This window comes from Dromiciops gliroides, chromosome 3 (assembly GCF_019393635.1).
Source record: "Dromiciops gliroides isolate mDroGli1 chromosome 3, mDroGli1.pri, whole genome shotgun sequence".
Taxonomy (NCBI): domain Eukaryota; kingdom Metazoa; phylum Chordata; class Mammalia; order Microbiotheria; family Microbiotheriidae; genus Dromiciops; species Dromiciops gliroides.
This window is the reverse complement of record NC_057863.1, coordinates 87,277,331-87,301,416: the sequence shown is the minus strand read 5'-3', so window position 1 is coordinate 87,301,416 and position 24,086 is coordinate 87,277,331. Positions and strand designations below refer to the sequence as shown.

Genomic DNA, 24,086 nt, shown 5'->3' with positions numbered 1-24,086 from the left:
TGAGTTTCACTACAGAACTATATTTGGAGGAAAAGCAGTGACTTTTTGTCCAGCATCTTGGAAACTGTGCTGTTGCTTAATATGCTAAAAATAGCAACTAAAGAGTTTAAAAGTCACATAAAGTAATTTTAAAATGTGCCTCAAATTTTGCTTGGTTTCTCAACACTAGAAAATAGGCCAATAAGCCTTAGAACATTCTTCATTGTGCAAATGTGACAATGGATTTTTTTTTCGTATGCCAAAAACAAAACAAAAACAAAAGCCTTCAAAGTCAACTAAGTCTTAACTGGGATAATGAGTATCTCTAATTTTGATTCTTTTAATTGTAATGAAGTTGCTATTAGGTGCAATATATTCTTTCCTTGTGCTTTTAAAGTTGTATATGGTGTATTTTTTTGTTAAATCAAGTGCATTTTAATTATTTTAAATGTTTGTATATGGAGCTGATGATTTATTTCTGTACAGCATGATTGAAGATAGTCTAGAAATTTTTGCACTTTTTTAGTCTTGAAAATTTGTAATCGATTTCTAAGAATGTACTTATTTTGTATATAAAATGATAAAAGTAGCTTTGTATATATCATATATACATGTTTATGTATATATATAGATATAGATAAAAATGGGTTTGAATCAAATAAAAAACTGGATGTTCTTTTCCTGGTGTTTGAGTGCACATCTACTATAAGTAATTATTGGTACATGGTTACACTGCTATTAAAAGAGAAATTTACCACTATTTTGAAATTTAGGCAAAGTTTCTTGTGTGCCCTCATCCTGCTACTGAACTACATAAGTGATGCCTTTTCCCAAATGAGCACAGGTATGTTACCTTTGGCTTTAAGTCACTTTTTAGCAACTGAAAAATGTAAACAGTTTATTACAGAATTTATTTTTAAGCTGCATTCTCTAAAGCAAAGTCATCTTAGCTGCAAAACTCATATTGCCCTATAGCACATGGGAGCATTGGGGGGAAAAGGAATCTTGCGGTTAAATCAGGTTCATGGGATTTGTATTCAGCTTCCTTTGGTTATACTGGCAGTCGTCTTCTGATTGTTTCACCACTGACACCATTGTCTGTCCTTTCTGGCAAGGTTGGTAGTGTCTAAGAATCAGTAAGGAGAAAACTAAAGTCCGCTCCAGGCTCATGTTCTGTCGGTGTTTGACCTCTGGATCCCAAACAGAAAGACAACAGTAACATAACTGAACACAAGCTCTATGTAGCCTAGAACTACGACAGTTTTACTGCTTTATCTGGCAAGACTTAGGATCTAAATCAGTAAAGAACAGTAAATTAATGCCTATCTTAATAAAAATCCAAATATGGTTCTGAGAAATTAATGGCTGGGCCTTGTTCTTAGGATTGAATCTAATAGAAACCATGCCCTAGCAGCACAAGCAAGTCCAAAGCCACTTTCAAGTAAATGAAACTTATTGCAGTATAAATTACAATTTAATAATTAAAACAAATAGTAGTAGACCCTTATATGGTTATTTTTATTCCAATAAACTAATTTATGTATCATAATGAAATGGAGAGGATCTCAGATTGTGGTTCCTGCTTTTTCATTTTCCAGTGATGAGAAAGCTTTCAAGAAAAACTATTCATTAATAACGATTTATTAAAATCCCTTTTTGTATATCTCCTTAAAGTTTCACGTGTATAGAGATGGGTTCCTAGTCTATATAATTACATATTTACTGACAGCCCCATCCCTAACTAGTGATTGATAAAGTCTACTCATACATTAATTTACCTTCCCTCATTATCTAACTTAACTACAGCCTAGTCTTGCCCCTAGAACTGTCAAAGAACTACTTTATAATTTACCACTCATCAACGCAGATGCCCTTCCCTTTCTAGATTTCAGGTTCTTCCAGTGACCTGATTATTCCTATCAGAATCAAGTTGGCTGGTCGTAGCTTTTCCTAGACTAATAGTGTCAGTTGACAAGTACCATGGAAGAGACTGTAATCTGAAAAAGTGCCAGCATCTCATGAGTGGGCTTTGCTGTCCCTAGAGCTATGTGCCACTCTATGCCACTGTGATAGGTTGCCAATCCCTAGACCAGTTATTTAATGAAGGTATGTAAAATTATTCCTTGTACTTAGAAATACTTAAAACATTTCCTAAAATTAAATTTTACCATACCTCAGAAAAAGCCGAGCTTTTTTTCTTCCTAGGAGTGTTGCTTTATTTCCTTCCACCAGTAGAATGGATCCTTCACGTAAACCCTGCATCAAAAAATTGTAATATGCTGTTTGACAGTGGTTTCAACTTAGATAATCAATAATTTTGATCATGGTGATGATAGGATATGTCACCAAATTACCATGTACACAGCCATGAGAACCCCACACTCTTGACATAGTGAAGGAGGGGGAGATAGAGAATGAGTAGCTACAAGCTTGTGACATGTTCTGCTAAAGGAGGGTTCCTGGCATAAACAAGGAATCCCTATAGAACCAAAGTTTCCCCACCCAACTTGCAGCTGTTCTTGGATAAGATATACCTGTTGATTTGGTACAGGATTCTCTCTAGGTCCTACTTCATTGACATCTGAGATAGTTATCAGTTACATAAAAAATTACTTGGGAATATAGTTATGGTCGTCATAACCTATTGTCTCATCTTTACTCTCAAGTTTTTTGTTTGTTTGGTGAGGCAACTGGGGTTAAGTGACTTGCCCAGGGTCACACAGCTAGTAAAGTGTCAAGTGTCTGAGGCTGGATTTGAACTCGGGTCCTCCTGAATCCAGGGCCAGTGCTCTATCCACTGTGCCACCCAGCTGCCCCCACCCTCGAGTTCTTAATAGAGAAAATGGTTCTTCAGAATAAGTAAAAGTTGCATTTTGTTTTTGAATTATGGTTATTTGCCTAGATAACTACTTTGTAATCTTTATGGGCCTTGTTTTGTGAATTTTTCAGTAAACTCCTACGTGGCAGCCAATACTAGAACTTATCAATGCTGCATCTCTATAATCACAACCATGAAAACTCAACAAAGGGACAGTGTTGAGGAACGGATGACCTAAGTTCAAAGAATTTCTGCATGTCTGCCTGAAAAACTATTTATCTACTTAGCTATAATTTGAAAAGGATTTGCTGTCCCAGTTGACTCCTAACCTTGAGCTATCAAGCATGCTTTATAAAAGCACATTGTAGCTTATGCCCTGGTGATTTAAACTGTCTGAATAATTTTCATGTGATAAATCATTTTATAAGAAGGGGAAAATGCACATCAGGAGATATTTTATAAATATCCACACAAGATAAAATAACTAAAGAACTGCTGTGATAAGCTAAGAATTTATAATGAGATTTAATTAGAAAGTAGACCTGTTTTAATAAAGGAATAAAATCATTAGCAAACGTCAAAAATTGGTGTTGAGTTGTGAAGAATATGTAGAAGAATGATTTTGAAATAATTTAAAAATCATTGATAGTTTCTGAGGAGAATAATGAAGGAAATGGAGATTAATTTAGTCATTCAGCATAGCACAAGAATAGTCTTTTCTGAATCTTAATCCAGCACAGCCAGGCATTGCAGTTATAGTCACAGATGTAAAGATGAAACGAGATTGCGGGGTACAGCGTAAAAAAGGATTAAGAGGGGCAGCTAGGTGGTGGAGTGGATAGAGCACCGGCCCTGGATTCAGGAGGACCCGAGTTCAGGTCCAGCCTCAGACACTTAACACTTACTAGCTGTGTGACCCTGGGCAAATCACTTAACTCCAATTGCCTCACCAAAAAAAAAAAAAGATTAAGAGTCTATTTTCATAAAATATTCTAGTTAAAAGGCTCACATATACACCATTGCAATAGTTCACAGAGTTTATTATAAATATAGCTTCCGGGATCACTTTAGGAAATGGTGATTTCTTTACTTATTAAATCAAGAGGAGCCTTTCAAGTCTCCTTTCAACTTATTAAATATCATAACTTACTAATGGAAATAATTATGTGGTCAGGGATTTCTAATACCTCTGTTATACTGTATTGAATAAGAATCAAAACATTTCCTGAATCAGTACTCAAGTCCCTATGATTTACAGGGCCTCCTTTAAGTTACAGATGTACTAAGTATGGTCAGTAAGTGTTTCTTTAGTCTTAAAAGAGAGTGTAAAGGGGCAGCTACTACCCCAGCAACCCCTTCAAGAGCCATACTCGTCATCTGCCACCTACTTCCACCCCTACACGTCTAGAAAACTTGCATCACTTGTTCCTGTCCCTATCCCTGTCTTAATCACGGGATGCTTAGGAGTTAAACACACTCCACCTACACCACCTTTCACTCTCATCTCTATTCCTTAACTCTACCCCTCCCCCATCCCATTCCGACTGTCTCCGATTCTTCCACTCTGCCTTCTGTAAGTCCTAGAATGAGAGTCAAGATACTTCTTGCTCCTCACTGCCATTTTTAGACTCTTCCCCTTTCTTGGAATGCATTCCCTCCTCAAAGATGCTTTTGCTTCCCTCAAGTCATCTCTGGTGTTGGGTCTAGGTCGTCTTTCTTGATTCTCCCCGCTGCTAGTGGCCTCCCCCTCATTACCTTGTACACATTCTGTTAATATGTAAATATTTTCTATTACACATTTTCTCTACCAATAGAATATAAACTCCCTTCCATTTTTTGACTTGTCCATCTGATATATAGTTAATTATCCAAGGGCTGGCATCTATAAAGCTTCATGTAAAACCTAAAAATCATGATTCTAACATAAGCAAACATTACATATAATAAATAGTTTTTATTACCCACATTGATTCCAGTAAGCTGATTATCTTAATCATCCTAATCATGATTTTATATTAACATTTAATATAGACCATTAGAATAATTGTACATATATTCTTAGAATATAAATATGCTTCAATATTGATACATCTATGAATTGGTGATCTCATTGATGTGGGTACTCTCTCCACTGGTTCAGACAACAATCTGTATTCTCATCTTTTGTGACTTGTCAGTGTCCTCCCACACATTATCTGGATGTCCACTCGTGCGATTAGGGCCTGCCGCTGGGTCTACCCCCGTTACCAGAATGCCAGTGCAGAATTCAAACTATTCATCTGCTACCCTTCACTCACTCTTTTCTGGGTCGTACTATCAGCTCAATAATTTTCTGACTTCTTGACCACAATTTGTCCTTCGAAGTATTCTTTGGCCTATTTGTATCCACTACAGTTTGCTCTGCTTGACTTGCATTGGATTCCTGGGAAATTGTGGTATTTTGACAGGAGGGGGAAAGGAAAGATCCAGAGCCTGTAGACAGAGCCATCAACAAGCCTTTATTAAACACCTGCAGTGTGCCAAGCACTATGCTAGGACACAGATATAAAACAAAACATTAAAGAAGTCCTACTTTCAAGGAGAGATAACATACTTATAGGTGGATGTTCAGAATAAATACAAAGTCATCATTTGGGGAGGGGTGACTAAAAGCACTATGTAATTTCCCAAATGAGAATTACCTTTCTCTTACTCAGTTCTGGGCACAGGCTCACTGCATACCTGCAGGGTCTGTCCAAGATATAGGTACTGATGGATCAGTAAAATGGGCCCTTCATCCAACTTCCTCTCAGTCCGAGCAAGAGTGCCGCCTTTAAGATAGATTCTGGAGTAGTTCCCTCACATTTAGCAGGTTCTGCAGTCATCTGGAGCTTGATGTAACCAGCCCAAACAACATCCAGAGGACCTTACTCACTCGAGAATCCCTATCCCATTTGGATTTTCAACTGAAAATCTGCCATGAAATTGGCAAACTTCAGCAAAAACCTGTGCTCTTCCTACTGTATACCTCAATAAAGAGTTCATTATTTTAAAAATAATAATGAACATTTATATGTTCTTACTGCATGCACGGCAGGCATCTTGTTGGAGGTTCTTAATTTTTTCTAACGTCTAACCCTCAGATATCTTGAAACTGATCCCTCAATGACCTCAAAATTGCTATCTTCTGCACAGACTTTTGTGTACGCTTGTTCTAAGTTCTGCCACTTTTCCCATTTTTGTATTCTCTAGGGCCGTTTCTACTTTATCATAAAACATATCAGGGACTACAATATTAATGGTAGCTTCATTATCATTAATAGAGTAAAGAGTTAGTTGTGAATTTTTTTTTTTCTTGCAGGGCAATGAGGGTTAAGTGACTTGCCCAAGGTTACACAGCTAGTAAGTGTCAAGCGTCTGAAGCTGGGTTTGAATTCAAGTCCTCCTAAATTCAGGGCCAGTGTTTTATCCACTTCAACACCTAGCTGCCCCCTAGTTATGAAATTCTGAAAGATTTTTTCCATTGCTTCTGTTTGCTTGTCTGCTTTTGTTTCCTCCATAAATACTCTGGGGAGAATATGGCACAATTCTTATGCCAAGCTTTCTACAAGCTATTTTTTCCCTCAATTGTTATCATGAGAAAGTATTGTTCATAATCTTCCATCATCCTCATCCATAAGACTTTACAAATAAGTTTACATTCTAAAAACGTAGCCCTTGGTTGCTATGATTCCTTTTTCTTTTTCTTTGCAACAAACATTTATTTTATTTTTTCCAGTTACATATAAGGGTAGCTTTCAACATTCATTTTCATAAGATTTAGAGTTCCAAATTTTTCTCCCTCCCCCCTCCACAAGACATCAACCAGGTTATACATGTACAATCCACAAGTGCTCTTTTTATCAGTTCTTTCTATGGGGGTGGATAATATGCTTCATTATTAGTCCCTTGGGATTGTCTTGGATATGATTCTAATTTGGGAAACAGCTCTGGGGGAGGTATTTTTTTGGGTCCTTCTGGCTTCCTCATTAGCTGAGACTACTTTCTACTGATTACATTTGCGTAACAAAAGAGGATAATTCCTGTTGATGTCTGTTCCTTTATTTCCTATTTTTTAAAGTAAATTCAAGTAGTTTTAATTGTACCATATCTTTTTGTCTTTACCCTTCCTTACAAAATTTGGTGTTGAATTTTATATTTATTCTGTCAGAGACTACTCATTTGGAAATAATTCCTATATTAGTTACCAGTCATTTTCCTTCCTTCTGCCCCACCCCTCCTAAACCTATTCTTGCTGCTCCTTTTCCACACTGCTGAGTATATAATAAGCACTTAATAAATGCTCCAGTATATCAACCCTGCTTTAGCCTCTCTGGAGAGTCTTAACTTGATGGCTGACCAGGTCAACAATACACTATCAGCTAACTTTCAATCCCTTGCCCTCTAGTCCTATCATCAGTAACATCTTGCCAAACCCTGGATCATCTTTTTTCTCCACCTACTCACGTACTGTGAAACACTGCTGAAGAAAGTCATCCAAGCATGCAAATTCACTGCAAATTTATCTAATTTCAAGCACCCTTACTACTGTAGAGGAATATTCATTTCTTACTTTCCTGAAAACAACAGAGGCCATCTATCATGAGGTTCCTTTTCTTCTTTTCCCATTGCCTCCTCCTTGGTCTTCCCCTACTTTAGAAGTGGGCATTCTCTTTGTCCAGGCCAACCACACAACTAATCCCATCTCTGTTAGAAGCTTCCTCCTTCCAACATTCCCTCTTTTCTCATCTTCAATCTCTCTTTAGCCACTGGTTCCTTGCTCAGTGCTGATAAGCACAGGTCTCTATTCTTAAAAAAAAAAAAACCTCACTTGATCATGGTTAATATGGAAATGTTTTACATGACTTCACATGTATAACTGCTATGCCATTACTTGCCTTCTCAATGGGTAGAGGAGGGGCTTGAGGGAGAAAATTTGGAACACAAAATTTTTAAAAATGAGTATCAAAAACACAGAAATATATTTTTTTTGGTGGGGCAATGAGGGTTAACAAATAAAATCTTAAAATGTTGACTTGATCCTGCCCTTCCACCAAAGTTATTTTATATCTTAGCTCATTTTCACATCCAAAATCCTAGAGAGGGCTTTCTATACTAACCCTCATAATCTAGCTCCTAATCTTATTTGGACTCAAACTGCTTTCTCAAAAGTTACTGATCACTTCACCTGCTAAATCTGATTGCCGTTTTCTCAAACCTCATCCTTACTGATCCCTCTGCCATACTGTCAATGCCTCCTTTTCTGAGAGCCCGGGATCACTTCTATACCACAATAAGACATCAGAAGAGGACTTGTTCGTGGACACATTTAAGGAATATAGTAATTTTTATGGTGTGTTCTCTTAAGTTAAAAAATAACTACAAATATGAACTAAAGTATGAGGTAACCTAAACTATTATATCTGGCTATAGTATTTAGCTATAGAAAGTTCAAGTAATGATATGTGTCATAGGGAGACATACAAAGAGATTAAAAAGACTGATATATGCAGATTGCCTGCTGTCTAGAGGAGGGGGGGAGGGAGAAAAATTTGAAATTGGAAATCTTATATAAACAAATGCTGAAAACTATCTACATGTAACTGGAAAATAATAAAATACTTTTATTTTAAAAAATAAGACTGATATATAAAGCCCTCCTTTTTTCTTTTAAAGGGAATTTTTGTAAAAGGAATGATTTGAGATTAAGTTCTGAGTAATGATCTAAATAAGCTAGTATTATCACTAATTATTAGGGTTTGTTACCTTCCCAAGTACCTTTATATGCCAAAAGTCACCCCTGGTTTCTCTGAATATGGTTGTTACTGAAGCCTCTGTTTTCTTGCTCCTCTTTCCCCTTCAATATCTCATCATCACTTTGAAAGAAAACTGATTTTCTTCTTGGAGAGTAATTTCAGGTGGCCTTTTCAGGTGGCAAAGGAAAAGTAGAGCAGTGTAAGAACAAAAAGAATGGGGGGGAAAGAGTAGGAAAGCTAAGACAAACACAAAATCAGGTAAAGCCCTGTGATGATTAATTGTGCATATAATATCATGTTTAGCTCTTGTGATTGGCCATAGAAACTAAATGTGGACAATACCAGTACTGGAGGGGTGTCTGGCTCCTCATGATACTGAAGAATCCGTTCTTCACGTGTCTCCTATATAAGAGAAACATTTTAAAAAACTAAGACAGAGCTACCACCAGTGGTTCCAATGAGTTTCCATTTCTACCTTTTCCTACTCCCAGATGCCTGTGAGTTTCCTCAACAGACCTTTTGGCTTAGAGCAACAAAAGACCTCAGGAGTCAGTGGTGAGGGACTGTCATCATACCACTCACTGAAGTTTGCCCAGAATCTGAGAAAGGCTGTGTGAAAGCTTCCATTACTCTCTCCGGTAGCCCTTGTGAAGTCATTCTCTTATCTTCAGAGGAAGCTTGTTTCAAAGGATGCTCTGGCCTTGCTCTGGCCCAAGCTGTAATACCGCATGCAACAAAAACCCATTCCCTCACAGTTTGCTATGTAGCTTTCTTCATTTGCCAAATCGTTTTAGCCTTGCTATCAATTAAACAAGAATTAAAATGTGTTAGTAAAGCACCTGTGGAGAAGCAGCAGGGACAGAAAGGGAGATCATGCTGAGTCTTGAGTGTGGAAGGCATCTGCCTTGTAGCCTCGGGCAAGTCACTCAACCAGAATCCATTTTCTCCTCTGTAAATACTTTGGTTTCGATAGGCCTTAGAGTGTTAACTGCCTGTGCTAATATGTATTCTCAGGATACACAGGGGGAGGTTTTTCTGCTTAAATGCAATCAAATGAAAATATCTTAAGGAAAAGCATCATGTCCCTAAAGGTCATCAATTTCCATCAAATAAGACACCATGGGGCAGCTAGGTGGCACAGTGGATAAAGCATCGGCCCTGGATTCAGGAGGACATGAGTTCAAAGCCAACCTCAGACACTTGAGACTTACTAGCTGTATGACCCTGGGCAAGTCACTTGACCCTCACTGCCCCACAAAAAAAAAAAAAAAGACACCATGTCTGTCAGATGGAAATGCTTGTTGGTTTGCCATCTATGGAAACCACCAGAAATAGATGCCACAGTGGGGTGTACCTGTGTACCTCACTCTTTGTGATTAGTGAGTGTTTCATTGAAGTCCTGACCTATACATTGTTTACTGACCACTGACATTGGCTGAGAACCAATGATAAACTCTACAAGAATTCTCCACTGTTTGTTTTCAAAGTACTCCTAAGGGCAAGAAACGAACATCCAATTTCTGTTGGTGTTTTATTACTTTTAACTTACAGTATTCCAAGAAACTATTTCTGATTAAGAACTTCTACACAAATGCACCACACTGCAAGTTTCCCAAAAATACCTGCAAATTCCTCCCTTCTAAAAAGCACTTTGAAAGTCTGAAGATAGTGATTCTGCTTTTCTTTAAATTTCCTTCAAGAGCTTGCTTATCCTTAGAGGGGAACAGGAAAGGGATTGGAAGCTGGAGAACACAAAAGTGCTTCCCTTATAATGCTTTCCTACCTCTTGTTTCAAATACCATCTCTTCTCTCTTGCACTTCAAGCATGATCAGCAAGTGTGAATTGTATATGCAAACACCTACATTATGGTTGCTTTAGCCAATATAAGAATTGTTAATGAAATACTTACACCCATATGTGTGCTATTAACATCTGGATCCAGGTAGTGGGGATTGATATTAAAAGGCACAAATCCCAAAGCCTTGAACGAAGGTGGGAATACAATTGGCATATCATTGGTTGTATTGATGCTGATGGTGGCCACGTTTGTTCCAGCACTAGACCCCATGTATGGAATGCCTGCCTGAAAAATTCACATAACTTTGATATAAAAAAACAAGTCACATACTGAGACACGAGTGAGGGGCCAAAAACCACCACAAAGAAGAAAACCAATATCAACACAGACTGTAGAGTGCATATTCCACAAGAAGTTTAATATGTAGTCTCAACCAGTATCTACAATTCTGAAGAGAAAAACATTTTTCTGAGGAAGCAGAACTCCCTCTAAATATCTGGCCAAAGGTACAATACAACAATAGTTGGGAATAAGGAAGATTCTCTTTGAAGTGAGGAGCAGACAAACCTGAAGGGGACAAATGAATATTGGCACAGCATGTGTAATGAGAGGTGGCACTGACCACAACATTTGGAAAGCTCCTTCTTTCTCTTTTTCTTTCTTCCTCCCTCTTTTTTTCCTTTTTCTTTTCTTTTCTTTTTTTTGCTGGACAATGGGGGTTAAGTGACTTGCCCAGGGTCACACAGGTAGTAAGTGTCAAGCATCTGAGGCCAGATTTGCACTCAGGTCCTCCTGAATCCAGGGCTGGTGCTCTATCCACTGCACCACCTGGCTTGCCCCCTGAGAGCTCTTTTCAACCTCTAAAACACTTCATTGTATCAAAGGATCTAAACTGGAAATTAAAAACGTAAATCCCAATTATGCATGGTTTTCTTCTCTGCCACTGGTGCCTGATGAATCTTACACCATCATAAGCTATGGCATAGCCTGCTGGATTTTTAAATTAATAATTAAATTAATTCACAGAGACTGTGTAGCAAAAATTACATTTAAATTAGAAATGTTGTCACATTCCATTCATGGAACTCTTGCTTTTAGGTGACAGAGTGAAAATGAAAATATTACTTGCTGGTGGACGATCTGGGATCCACCAAGAACTAAAGGGTAACGTTTTGACTTCTGGGATGACAAAATATTAGGAGACCCCCGCCTGTTTTCCAGAGTTAAGGCCCAGCAAGCAAGCTGGGCCCTGAACTTGCCAGGACAACAATCCTTTGGAATCACTCTCTGGATGATCCTACCCTTTGGCAAAATCCCGTAATTCACCAGGTGTTCTGAGCTAGACAAGCACAGGACAAACTCAAAAAGTCCTGCAATGAATCAAACTTGTCATATTCTTGCTGCTCCTCATTGTCAGAGTATTAAGACATCCCCACACTGACTATCCACTGTACTACTTAGCTGCCCCACAAAAAAGATGCCTTAAGAATTTAGGGCTGGAGCAGCTAGGTGGTGCAGTGGATAGAGCACTGGCCCTGGAGTCAGGAGTATCTGAGTTCAAATCCGGCCTTAGACACTTAACACTTACTAGCTGTGTGACCCTGGGCAAGTCACTTAACCCCAGTTGCCTCACTAAAAACAAAAACAAGAATTTAGGGCTATCGGGGCAGCTAGGTGGTGCAGTGGATAGAGCACCAGCCCTGCATTCAGGAGGCCCTGAGTTCAAATCCGGCCTCAGACACTTAATACTTACTAGTTGTATGACCCTAGGCAAGTCACTTAACCCCAACTGCCTCACCAAAAAAGAAAAAAAAAAGAATTTAGGGCTAGCTAGAGAAGGAGTTCCCTTTTTTCTTTTTTATTGCTAAAGTATACAGCTCTTGCTTCTGAGACAGTATTTTTATTTATGAAGGGAAAGAGAGAAAAGGAGATTGTTGACAATTGGCTGTCTTGCTCCTTTCCATTATTTTCTGGACATTCCTATTGAGACACCAGAAACTATTTAACCCTTGGCAAGCTTAATAATAGACCTGGACTCAGTGGGGATTGATATTGATATTATATTCATACATAATCTTTTTTAGAGCCTTGGAGACTTTTCCCCCCTGGGTAATCTAATCATTTTATTAATAGGCCAGCAGGTTATTAATAAAAGGAAGGTCACTGGCCATCTGTTTCAGATCAAAGACCCCTAATGGTGGTGGGGGTCACAATTTATATAATCCTAACTGTAGGAGGTTCATCATATATCAATCAAATCTAAATGGTTAAAAAAACCAAAAACCTAAATGGTTGGCATGATTTGGAGGTGTGTTATATTAAAATGAAGTCTCAGATACATGACTTAGGTCACTCAAATCTTGGTAACAATGACAGAGAAAAAAATGTAAGACACCCCCCCCCCCAATCCAAACTGATCAGAGCACAATAGATTTCACCTAGGTCTATAGTTTGGCAAAATCCTTCAGTTATCTAGATCAGGGCTTCTTGAACTTTTTCCACTTATGACCTTTTTTTACCTGAGGAATTTTTATTTGTCCCCTTATATTTGCAAACCCTCACATTCAGTTATACCCCGCTCCCCCACCCCTCCACCAGTTTAAGAAGCTTTGATCTAGATAAATGGATCTGTCTCTAACCAAGATTCTTTGTAACCTTGGGTTGGGCTTTATCCAGATGAAGAGATTCCATGTAATCTTATAAGGAGAACTATATTGGGGTGGGGGGTCGGGGAAGGGAAGAGAAAGGACAAAGAAATAGGGAGAGGGGCAGCTAGGTGGCACAGTGGATAAAGCACTGGCCCTGGATTCAGGAGGACCTGAGCACAGATCTGGCCTCAGACACTTGACACTTACTAGTGACCCTGGACAAGTCACTTAACCCTCATTCCCCCCCACCACCACCACCAAAGGGAAGAACACTGCATTCCCCGCCAAGATATCAGTTATTAATAACTATTTCTCACAGTTCCAAGACCTACAGTCTTTTAGAGTAGAAGCTGCTAGGTCTTCTGAAATCCTGACTGAATTTGTGCAGTATTTAAATTGTTTTTTTTCCCTTCTTGCTTTCAATATTTTCTCCTTACCCTGGGAGTTCTGAAAATTGGCTGACATTCCTGTAAGTTTTCTTCCTGCAATCTTTTTTTATGTAGTGAACAGTAGCATTTTTCTATTTCTCCTTTACCCTCTTGTTCTAGAACTTCAGGGCAATGTTCCTTAATAATTTCTTGTAATATTATATCCAGATTCTTTTTTTTTATCCTAACTTTCAGGTCATCTTGTTGACAATTCTCATATTATCTCTCCTTGATCTGTTTTCCAGAGCAGTTGTTTTTTTCTAATGACATGTTTCAAATTCTCTATTTTTTCTAGTTTTACTATTTCTTGCTGTCTCATAATGTTACTTAATTCTTCTTGCCCAATTCTAGTTTTCAAGGAGTTATTTTTTCCTTAAGATTTTATATCTCTTTTTCCAATTGGTTAACTTTCTTTTCATAATTTTCTTGGACTGCTTTTATTTTTTCCCTAATTTTTCCTCAATCTCTCATTTGATTTTTTTCTCTTTTTTTTTCTTATTTGATTTTAAAATTTGTTTTAAAGTTCTTTCTTTGGGCCTGTGACCATTTGATATTATTCTTTGAGGAGTGGCTTTTTTTTAACCTCACTATCTTCCTTAGAATATGAACCTAGATCTTTTTTCATACCAAAGTAGCTATCAATGGTTGGGTTCTTTTTCCTTTCTCATTTTTGTTTTTGTTTTATTTTATTTTTAGCAGCTTATCATCATCATTGCCATGTTTTAATCCTGAGTTGTGGGTAACATTGCCCTAGGCCTCAAGTCCTCCTTATTGCTATTTTCTGAGTTCTGTCTAGCATTCAGCCTAAGAGATCCCTTTCCTCCCCTAAACCACAGTTAAGGCCCTCACTCCTGCTGTCCTGAAATGTTTTTGCTGCCTGCAGTACTGTTCTCACCCACAGCCACAGACTAGGATCACCTCCAGTCAACACTGCTAAACTTGATTTCCAGAAAGAGTTGGGGGCAGGGAGGCAGTGCTTGGAGGTCTTGATAACACTTTAAATATCCCTGGGCTGATCACATTCTTTTTTTCTTCAGCCCCTCGGAATTATTTCTGTTTTACAGAATCCAAAAAATCAAGGTAGTATAATCCTCTGCCTGGAATTCTTCACAATCTCATTTCAGTGTCACTTCCCATCTCAAATATAAAAAACAGTCCACTTTTTCAACACTATTTTCCTGTTCATCTGACACTTTATTTCCCATAATTCTGAAAGAACCTCTGAAGAAGCTCATAAACATGCTGTACTCAATATCATTAAGCCCTGGAGGGCCTTTCTAAAAGCATATTCAAAATTATTCTTAGATGATATCATCTCTTAGATCAGTCTTACCTCCATAAGCACATAATAAACAATGCCACGTCTATCATTAGTGCTAGAATACATTCTCATAGATTTGGTTGGTGATATTTGATTATGCCTCTAGGAAGAGATTAAAATGTACTAGCAAGACATAGGAAAATAAATACCAAGATATCCATAGAATCACTTAATTCTAACCTCAGCAAATCAACTTAGGTCAACTTACATGTAGGACTCTTTTCCTGATCTCAGAAATCAGATTTAAATCATATAATGTCTTTAGAAGTCTGAAAGTATTACCACCACCTGTAGGGGAAAAAAATCAAAACACATTTTACTTTGCCTAAATACAAACACTGAATTTGTCATACTCTCACTGTGCCCTCAAAGTATAACTTGTGAGCAAACAAGAATGGTCCATAAACAGACTACAAAGACTGAAAACATAATAAACAGAGTTTAATTATTGGTTTGGGGGAGGAGTCAGTGCTTGCCCTCCCATCCCACCCTAACTCTCAGGAGGTAAATTCTTTAGTCTGGAAGATAGCAGAGAAGACCAAAGTGGTTGCCAACAACAAACATTTGAGTGCCTACAGCTTTGTCCAATCTGAAAGAAAATCCAGAAAAAGAGTAGGAGTTGGGACTGAGAGGAAAGAAGTAAGGCTGATAGGACTACCAGAGGTGGTTGAATTGTTTCCAAGAGCAACATAAAGGAAAGATAGCCATTGACACCACTTTTTTTCCAATATCTAGTTTTGGAAACACTATCTAGCCAAGTCAAAGAAGGAAGAAGAAAAGAGAATTAGCATTTATTAAGTGCCTACGTGTGCCAGGTATTGTCCTAAAAATTTTGCAAATATCATTTCATTTGATTAATCAATCCTCACAACAACCCTGTGAGAAAAAGACATTTCATCTAAACTATCCACTTACCGAGCAATACGAAAACAATAAAACATTCTACAAAAATAGAGAAAAATAAATAGAGGGATATTACTTGTTTTTAGTTGGGCAAATCAATGAACAAAATTATTCAGTGCCATACCAAACTACCAAAGGACTACTTGATAGATCTAAAAAAAGTAATAAAATTCATCTGGAAGAACAAAAGGTCAAGAAATTCAAGGGAAATAACGAGAGAAAAAAGTAGGAATAAGTGGAGCCTAGCAGTACCAATTCTCAACGTAGACTTCAGAACAGTAATCATCAAAACTACTGGATAATGGTTAATAATGGGAAGGTAAGTGGTACAGTGGCTAGAGCACTGGGCTTGGAATCAGGAATACTCATCTTCATGACTTTAAACCCAGGCTCAGACACTTAGTAGATGGGTGACCCTGGACAAGTCACTTAACCTTGTTTGCTGCAGTTTCCTCATCTGCAGTGAGCTGGAGAAGGAAATGGCAAACCACTCCAGTATCTTTACCAAGAAAACCCCAAATGGGATTATAAGGAATTGGACATGACTGAACAACAAATAGCTAAGCTGAACAGGGGAACAAACTAGTTATCCAAAACGCTTTGCAACTATAGTGTTTGAAAAATTCAAAGACACCAACTACTGGGTATCTGAATTTATCTTGAAGTCCATGAGGTTTCTTGGGCAAAGATACTGGAGTGGTTTGCCATTTCTTCTTTAGTATGCCCCCATTTTACAGATAAGGAACTGAGGTAAAGAGGGGTTAAGTGACTTGCCCAGGGTCACACAGCTAGTGAGTGAGTGAGGCCAGACTTGAACTCAGATCTTCCTGACTCCAAGCCTAGTGCTCCATTCACTATACCATGTAGCTGCTCCTTACTGGAGTGTCACTATTCAATTAAAAATTAATGGGAAGGGGCAGCTAGGTGTTGAAGTGGATAGAGTACCAGCCCTGGAGTCAGGAGGACCTGAGTTCAAATCTGGTATCAGACACTTGACAGTTACTAGCTGCATGACCCTGGGCAAGTCACTTAACCCCAATTGCTTCACCAAAAAAAAAAAAAATTTGGTGGGAAAACTAGAAAGCCTTCTGAAAGAAATTCAATGTACACCAACTACTCACACCACCACATGACACTCCCAATGGGGTTTCCAGATGGCATAAATACAAAAGGTCACATTATAAACAATCCTGGCTTCCTTGCTTGCCATCACAAATGATACTAATTTTTTTAAAATCCTATTAAAATATCTGACTTTAAAATAATGAATAGTAAAATAAATTCTTATAGAATTATTTGATAAAACAATCACCTAGGTAAAATCTGGTAACATTCACAGTAAAGCCTGTTATCTATCTGTAGCTTTGTTTAACATTCCTATTATCTCTAGACCTTTATTAGGACACACCTTTCTAATTCAACATGAATCGTAGTCTATTCAAAAGGTTCTTCCCAGCTGGTGGGCCACTCCTATGACTTTAGGTCAGATGAATCCCTGTGGTTCTTCTGTGGTGGAACAAGGTGACTTCTTATACTTTAAGGCCACTTATACTGAACTTCCTTTTAAAAAATTCTTTATTTTTTCGATCAACAAAAATTTGCTTTCTCTCCCTCCCACCTACCCCTCTAGAAAAATCTGTTTTCTAAGTCCATCCCTTCTTTGTCAAGAGATAGAAAGTATTTTTTAAATTCTTTTTTAATTATTTTTTTAATCAGCAAAAATTTATCCCACTCCACATTGCCACTCCTCTCCCTCTCACAGAAAAAGAAAAACAAAACCCCTACTACAAACATATTTAGTCAAATAAAACAGAGGTTCATATTGGCCATGTTTTTTTTTAAAAGTCTCATTTTGCACTCAGTCTTTCATCTCTGTATCAGGAGGGGGGTGACAGGTTTTAACATTAGTCCTCCAGAATAGTAGCTGGTCAGTATGCTAATCAGAGTTCCTAAGTCTTTCATAATTGTCTGACTTCACAATATTGTCTTTGTATAAAGTCTTCTCCTGGTATGCTCACTGCTCTGCATCAGTTCACACAAATCTTTCCAGGCTTATCTGAAACCCATCCTTCATCATTTTTTATAGTACAACAGTATTCCATCACATTTTATATACAATTTGTTCAGGTATTTTCTTTTCTTTCTTTTTTTTTTAAGGTGAGGCAATTGGGGTTAAGTGACTTGCCCAGGGTCACACAGCTAGTAAGTGTTAAGTGTCTGAGGCGGGATTTGAACTCAGGTACTCCTGACTCCAGGGCCCATGCTCTATCCACTGCACCACCTAGCTGCCCCAGGTATTTTCTAATTAATGTTTAGACAACCCTCCCCCTCTTCTTTACCTATACTTCCAAAAAGCTTAACTATTTTTGTATATCCTCAGAGTTTGTTTTACTTAGCACTAATCCCTCCCTTAATTTACCCCTTTAATCCCTCCTTCTCTGCTTTCCCTCCTATTTCCCTATTGAATGAAATGTATTTTTTACCCAACTCTGTGTATGTGTATGCTTCCCTCCCTTGATCAGTTCAGATAAGAGTGAGGTTAAAGTGTCAGCCATTTCCTCACCCTTTCCTCTTTTGTTTGTGTAGCCTTCCAACTTATGCACCCCAAATCCTGTGAGATAATTTTTCCTAACCTGCTCCTGCCCCTGCATATTTCTCTTCTGTTCCTTTCTATTCTTCTTTTAAGATCAGTAAGGCATAACAGAACCGCTCCCAGGATTTTGGTCTAATCAAACTCTCTCTAGGCTCCCCTAATGATGTTTAGAGGGGGACTTATAGATAGATAGTCGGATAGAAAGATAGATATATAAATAGATATAGATATAAAATTTCTCCATTAAAATCAATTTCTCCCCTTAAAGGAATATTCAGGTTTGCTGGATGTTATTCTCAGTTATAAGCCTATATCTTTTGTCTTTTGGAATATCATATTCCAAGCTCCAAGTTAAAGGCATAAAATTTCTGTTTTTCTCTAATAAGCAAAAAATTTTACATTTTACTCCTACAGGAAAACAAAACCTAAGATCTCATATCTTTCTAGTAGAATTGTGTGCTAAATATAACTTGAAATTACATACAATGGTCTTTTTTAAAATTTCTCTCTCTCTTTTTTTTTTTTTTTGCGGGGCAATAGGGGTTAAGTGACTTGCCCAGGTACAATGGTCTTCTTAGACATACATTAGCAAAGGCCCTGGTTCTCCTTAGATAGGTGACTTTTCTTTTTTTTGTTTTGTTTTGTTTTCAGTGAGTCGGTTGGGTTTATGTGACTTGCCCAGGGTCACACAGCTAGTAAGTGTTAAGTGTCTGAGGCTGGATTTGAACTCAGGTACTCCTGACTCCAGGGCCAGTGCTCTATCGACTGCGCCACCTAGCTGCCCCAGATAGGTGACTTTTCTTAAGGACCTATTATAATTTAGAACTTTTGAAAACAAAATTTAAAAAGAAAGCTTACACCTTTGAAATTGTAGATTCAAAATTATTTCAGACTTACCTACGAATATGGCTTCAGATTTTCTTACAGCTTCCACAGGGTCAGAAGATTCATGAATGCTGTCTAACCCATATCCTTAAATTCAAAACAGAATTTTATTTATTCATATGATATGACTTCTGCTTACACAAGAGGCAACATTTTCAATTATCAGAAACTGGCACAGGAAAGCTCTTGGCTTCTCCTCTAGCAGAGGGATAGCTTTATAATACAGTTGAAGTACTGGACCTCAGTGCTGGCCTTTCTGGCATCTCTGGGTAAGTTAACTCCATAAGGCCTCAATGCATTCATCTATAAAATGACTTATTAACAATGAAATGATGTATGTGAAAGTACTCTGAAAATGGTTTATATCTTTCTTTTTTTAAACTAGACCTGTGATTTCAACTACAGGGGGAACTTCTAAATTCTTCCTATTGCCTGGCAACTCAGCTTTAACTTATATAGTCTTAGAAAATTACCAGGGGCTTTGAGTTTAAGTGACATACCTGGAGTTACATAGCCAGTATGTGAGAGCATCAGGCTCCCTGAACCCAGCCCTTTCTGATTCTAAGGTGACCTCTAGTCAATATACACACTGTTTCTTGAAGGCAATATTATTTCTAGCAATTCTGAGATTTATGGTTAAAATGATTACCTAGGAAAGTTCCCAACTATGTTTTGGAATAGGGAAAAAACAAGGAACTAAAAAGCTATTACTAGACCAGTTCAATTTAAAAATTTTGCCAACTACTTGAGCTCTAAAAGTGCTTTGCATGGTCATGGTACATGGTGAGCACGTTACTTGATAGTTGAACCACTAACATGTAGTCGTTACTAATATTCTAGAAGTAGATTTTTACCTAAGCTTTCAAATTTTTCTCTTGCAGTTTTGGCATAGGTATCTCGATCATGAAGTGCATATGGAATAAAAAGAACTCGTTTCACTTTTCTAGGAGAGAAAAACAAGAGAAATTTTCACAGAATATTAGTAGTTAGTGATATTTCTTAGTTTTCTCTGTGAATGGATTTGACTTATGGTTCTGTCCTAAAAGTGCATACATCTTGGATCTGTTTATAGGGAATTACTCTACCAAACTCGAAAATCAGCCTATACTTTCAAGCTCTAACTTTTGCTGCTCGACCTTGAAAACAATAAGAGATATTTATCACATGTAAATAATTCTTAAATTCAAGAATGTATCAAGATTCTTAAATGCAAGAATGTTGAAGTTTTTCTCTTATCTCCAATGAACTGATTGTTTCTTTCTTGTACAGGCTGATTTTATGATCTCTCTGTCCCAATCCATCTAGGGAGATGTGATGGTGGTCTTGCCCTAGCTACCTCCCATTGTTGCTCTGAGGGTTATATAAAATACTCTCTGTTGAAGTGCTTTGTAATTGTCCTTTAAACCTTATCACTCAACTGAAACCACTATCTCTGAAATTACTAATAATCTCTTTCCTGCCATATATGAGTCTTTTCTCAATCCTCAACCTTTGCACTTGACACTGCTGACTAGCCTTTCTCCTGGATATTCTCTTCTCTCTGGATTTTTGTGAATGCTCTTTCTCAGTTTTCTTCTTTTCCAAGGGGCTGCTCTTTTTTGGATTTCTTTGCTATATCTTCATGTCATGCCCTCCCCACCCCCCCCTTGTAGTTGTACCTGTCAACTCTGTCCTGAGCCTTCCTTTATTTTCTCTTTCTTCTCTGACTGGATTATCACATAAACTCTCACCAGTCCAGTATCATCTTTATCTACATGACTCTGATCTAGTTATTTACTATCCTAGGCTCTCTGAGCTCCAGGTTCAAATCACCAATTGCTTAATGTTCAATGCCCAAAACAGACCTATCTTTTCCCACAAACCTACTCTACCTTGGGAACATGCATGTTATACCCTATTTTGCAATCACCCTGGTATGCATTGCAACCTTGTCATCCTTGACTTCTCAATAATGTCATATATCTAATCAGTTGTTAATTACTTTCATTTATCTCGGTACAAGGCTCCTCATATGCCCTCCCCCTTCTCTCCACTATACTAATCTGAAGCAACAGCCTCCAAACCTCTCCCTTCACGGATTCATCCTCCACAAGCTACCAAAGTGATTTTCCTAAAGCACAGGTTTGACTATGTCAATCCACTGCCACCCTCAATTCAATAAATTCCAGAGAATTTATTGAATAAAATTTCCTGTTTGGCCGGCAGAATGCTTCAGGACACGGCCCCTCCCAATCCTTCTGGTTTAATACATTGTTACTCTGAATGCTCTCCATGGACTTCCCATATTTACTTATTTGCTAATCCTCACACACAAGGCTTCATCTCCTATCTTCCAGGCTTTGCAGTGGGCTTTACCTATGCTTGGAATGCTCATCTTCCTCACCTCCACCTCATGGAAACCCTTCAAGGCTCGGCTCAAACATCACTTTCTGCAAGAGGCCTTTCCTTCTCCTTCCTGGTACTAACACTTTCCCCTCTAAGGTTTCCTTGCATCTTTCTACCTTGCTTGTACTTCGAACATGACTTTTGACAAGATATTAGGAGACTCCGTGCCCGCCCTCGACCTCGACCCCCCCCCCCCCCCCCCCCCCGCCTCCATTTTCCAGAGCTAAGGTCTAACAAGTACACTGTGCCCAGAGCTTGACAGAACAGTCCTTGGACCTCACCCTCTGGCAAAATCACATAATTATTGTATTGCTTTAACCAGTACTGGGTGTTCTCTGAGCTCTGACAAGCACGGGACAAGCTCAGAGAGCACCCATTTTCCCATCATGAATGAAGTCCTGCCATGAATCAAACTTGTCACATTGTTGCTGTTACACCTCATTGACAGGGCTACTGCTCACTGAGTAGCCACTAGTGTAAGTACTGAAATCTCCCCACACTATCCGGGTCCTCCCCACCCCCCCACTAGATGCAGTCCAGGACATGTGTCCTTGCAAACAGTTTCCCTCACTCTGAAAATAAAACATATTTAATTCCTGATTCACCTGTTTCTAGCCTGCTCTGTTTGGCTCCAGCCTTCCTCAAGTTAGAGGCTAGTTCTGGTCCAGTTAACACTTTTATATGTACATGTTGTCTCTCCCCATAAATTCCTGGATAGCAAATTATCTAGTAACACCCTCCCTGCATTCCCAAATAATTCCTCTCCTACATTCTAATTATTGTCTGAAATTATATTTAGGGGTTCCCTTGTTTTAATTTGAAATGCAGATTTACCAAGAAGAGGTAGTACCTTAACCTAGTAATTTATAGTCTGGTGTAAAGTAGTTTCAGGTTAAGTCCAGGATTTTTTTTGGGGGGGGGGGGAGGGAGAGAGACAGAAGACAGTATGTGTTCAAGAGGGGAAGGGGAAGTAGGGGAAAATGGTAAAAAGAATCAAGAAGACTTCCAATACTATTTTCATCATTTACCTGGCCCTACTGACATGGGGCTTAGGACCAGACAACAGGACAGACATATCGAGAAATCAAGAGACTATTAAAGTTTAGATTGGCCAACTAGATATCAGGACAGACACAGCTAAGAAGTAAGGGGGAGATAAAATTCTAAGCAGGAAAGTCACTTAGGTGTGGTTACTACCTGACCAGAGCAAGGAGACAGATAACCCCAGAGGTCACGACCATCATTCCAAAAAAAACCCCCCTGACTCTCAGGAATGTGACAAGCATCTAAGCTTCCCCACCCCAAAAAGGAACTTTGCATTTTCAGGTCCTCACCCCATCTATCCTCTATAAAAGCTTTTGCCTTCCTTCTGTTCTGGGAGAACTTTGAGCCCTCCTCCCCAGGGGTGGTCACTTTCTATAGCACCAAATAAACGACCATTTTAATTCTAATTGGACTGTGTGCCAAGAGTCTAATTCTTTACAGAGGAATACATACGGAGCCCTACACCTTCCCCCTGTAACATTAGTATCTCCCAACAAGGTTCAAAGATTTTCCTATTTTAACAGGTCTGATACAGGCACCAATTCTTAAACCAAAGCTTCTTAAACTGTGGGTCTCAGCCCCATATGGGGTCGCATAACTGAATATAGAGGTTTCAAAATATTTGGTAACAGTAAAAAGTTACGTATACCTATTTTATATGACTATATCAGGGGTCGTGTAAAAACTTCTCCGGTGAAATGGATTCCCGAGTGGAAAAAGTTTAAGAAGCCCTGCCTTAAACTACAGAAGATAAAAGTACAACTACTGGAAGAACATATAAATTCTCTTTATCAGGAATTCAAACTATCAGCTAGCATCTAAGATTTAATGACATTTACACTCATGCAATAATCATATATCATAAAAGCGCATATTTCTAAAGTTAAGTGGACAAACAGAATGAGAAGGGAACTGGTTTCTTCCAAAATTACAAATCCTTGGGCATGCACACGATTTTTGCCAAATGAGGAATTAGGTTCAAAAGTTTTTTTCTGGACCATTTCCCACATTTCACCACAGGAGCCCTCGTGGCAGGTTAGAGGACCCCTCCCGGGGCAGGTTAGGGGACGCTTCTGGGCTAGGCTGAGGCCCCCTTGGGCTGCCTGTGGGCGTAGAGACCACCCAGCTCGAGGGTCGCCTCGAGGTCCCCGGCTCGGGGGGGTGGGGGTGGGGTAAAACGGGATTTCCTTCACTATTTCGCCGGCTCCCCCAGGAACTCCCTCTTGCCTCCCCTATTTGCCCGACCCTCACAGCGGGGGACGGAAACTTCCGCCACCCTGTCCGACGACCCCGGAGCCTCACCCCCCGAAGAAGCTGCGCACTTGCTCCTCGCAGTGCTCCAGGTAGCCCTCCCCATGAAGCCGCGAGTTGGACACCAGAAGCAGGCGCCGCGGAAGTGGAGGTGCCATGGTGCTCGCGGGGCCGCTCGGCGCTCGACTGCTCGTCCTCCCCTTGCTCTGGACGTCGGAGGCCAGCTGCCCCGCCCCCCGGGCGGACTCCCCGCGAGGC

General features: G+C 39.0%; 1 protein-coding gene across 1 annotated transcript; it reads right to left on the bottom strand.

Annotated features, from left to right (window-relative positions):
* Window positions 1–869: 869 nt before the first annotated feature.
* On the bottom strand, window positions 870–24,080 carry LOC122746750 (alpha-aspartyl dipeptidase-like). Its single transcript, XM_043992666.1, has 8 exons — window positions 23,880–24,080; window positions 20,003–20,091; window positions 19,161–19,235; window positions 14,976–15,055; window positions 10,482–10,655; window positions 8,914–8,973; window positions 2,153–2,235; window positions 870–1,169 (listed from the first exon to the last, which is right to left on the bottom strand). The coding sequence occupies exons 1-8, from the start codon at window positions 23,984–23,986 to the stop codon at window positions 1,106–1,108; spliced, it is 732 nt and encodes a 243-aa protein (XP_043848601.1). The 5' UTR covers window positions 23,987–24,080; the 3' UTR covers window positions 870–1,105.
* Window positions 24,081–24,086: the final 6 nt, after the last annotated feature.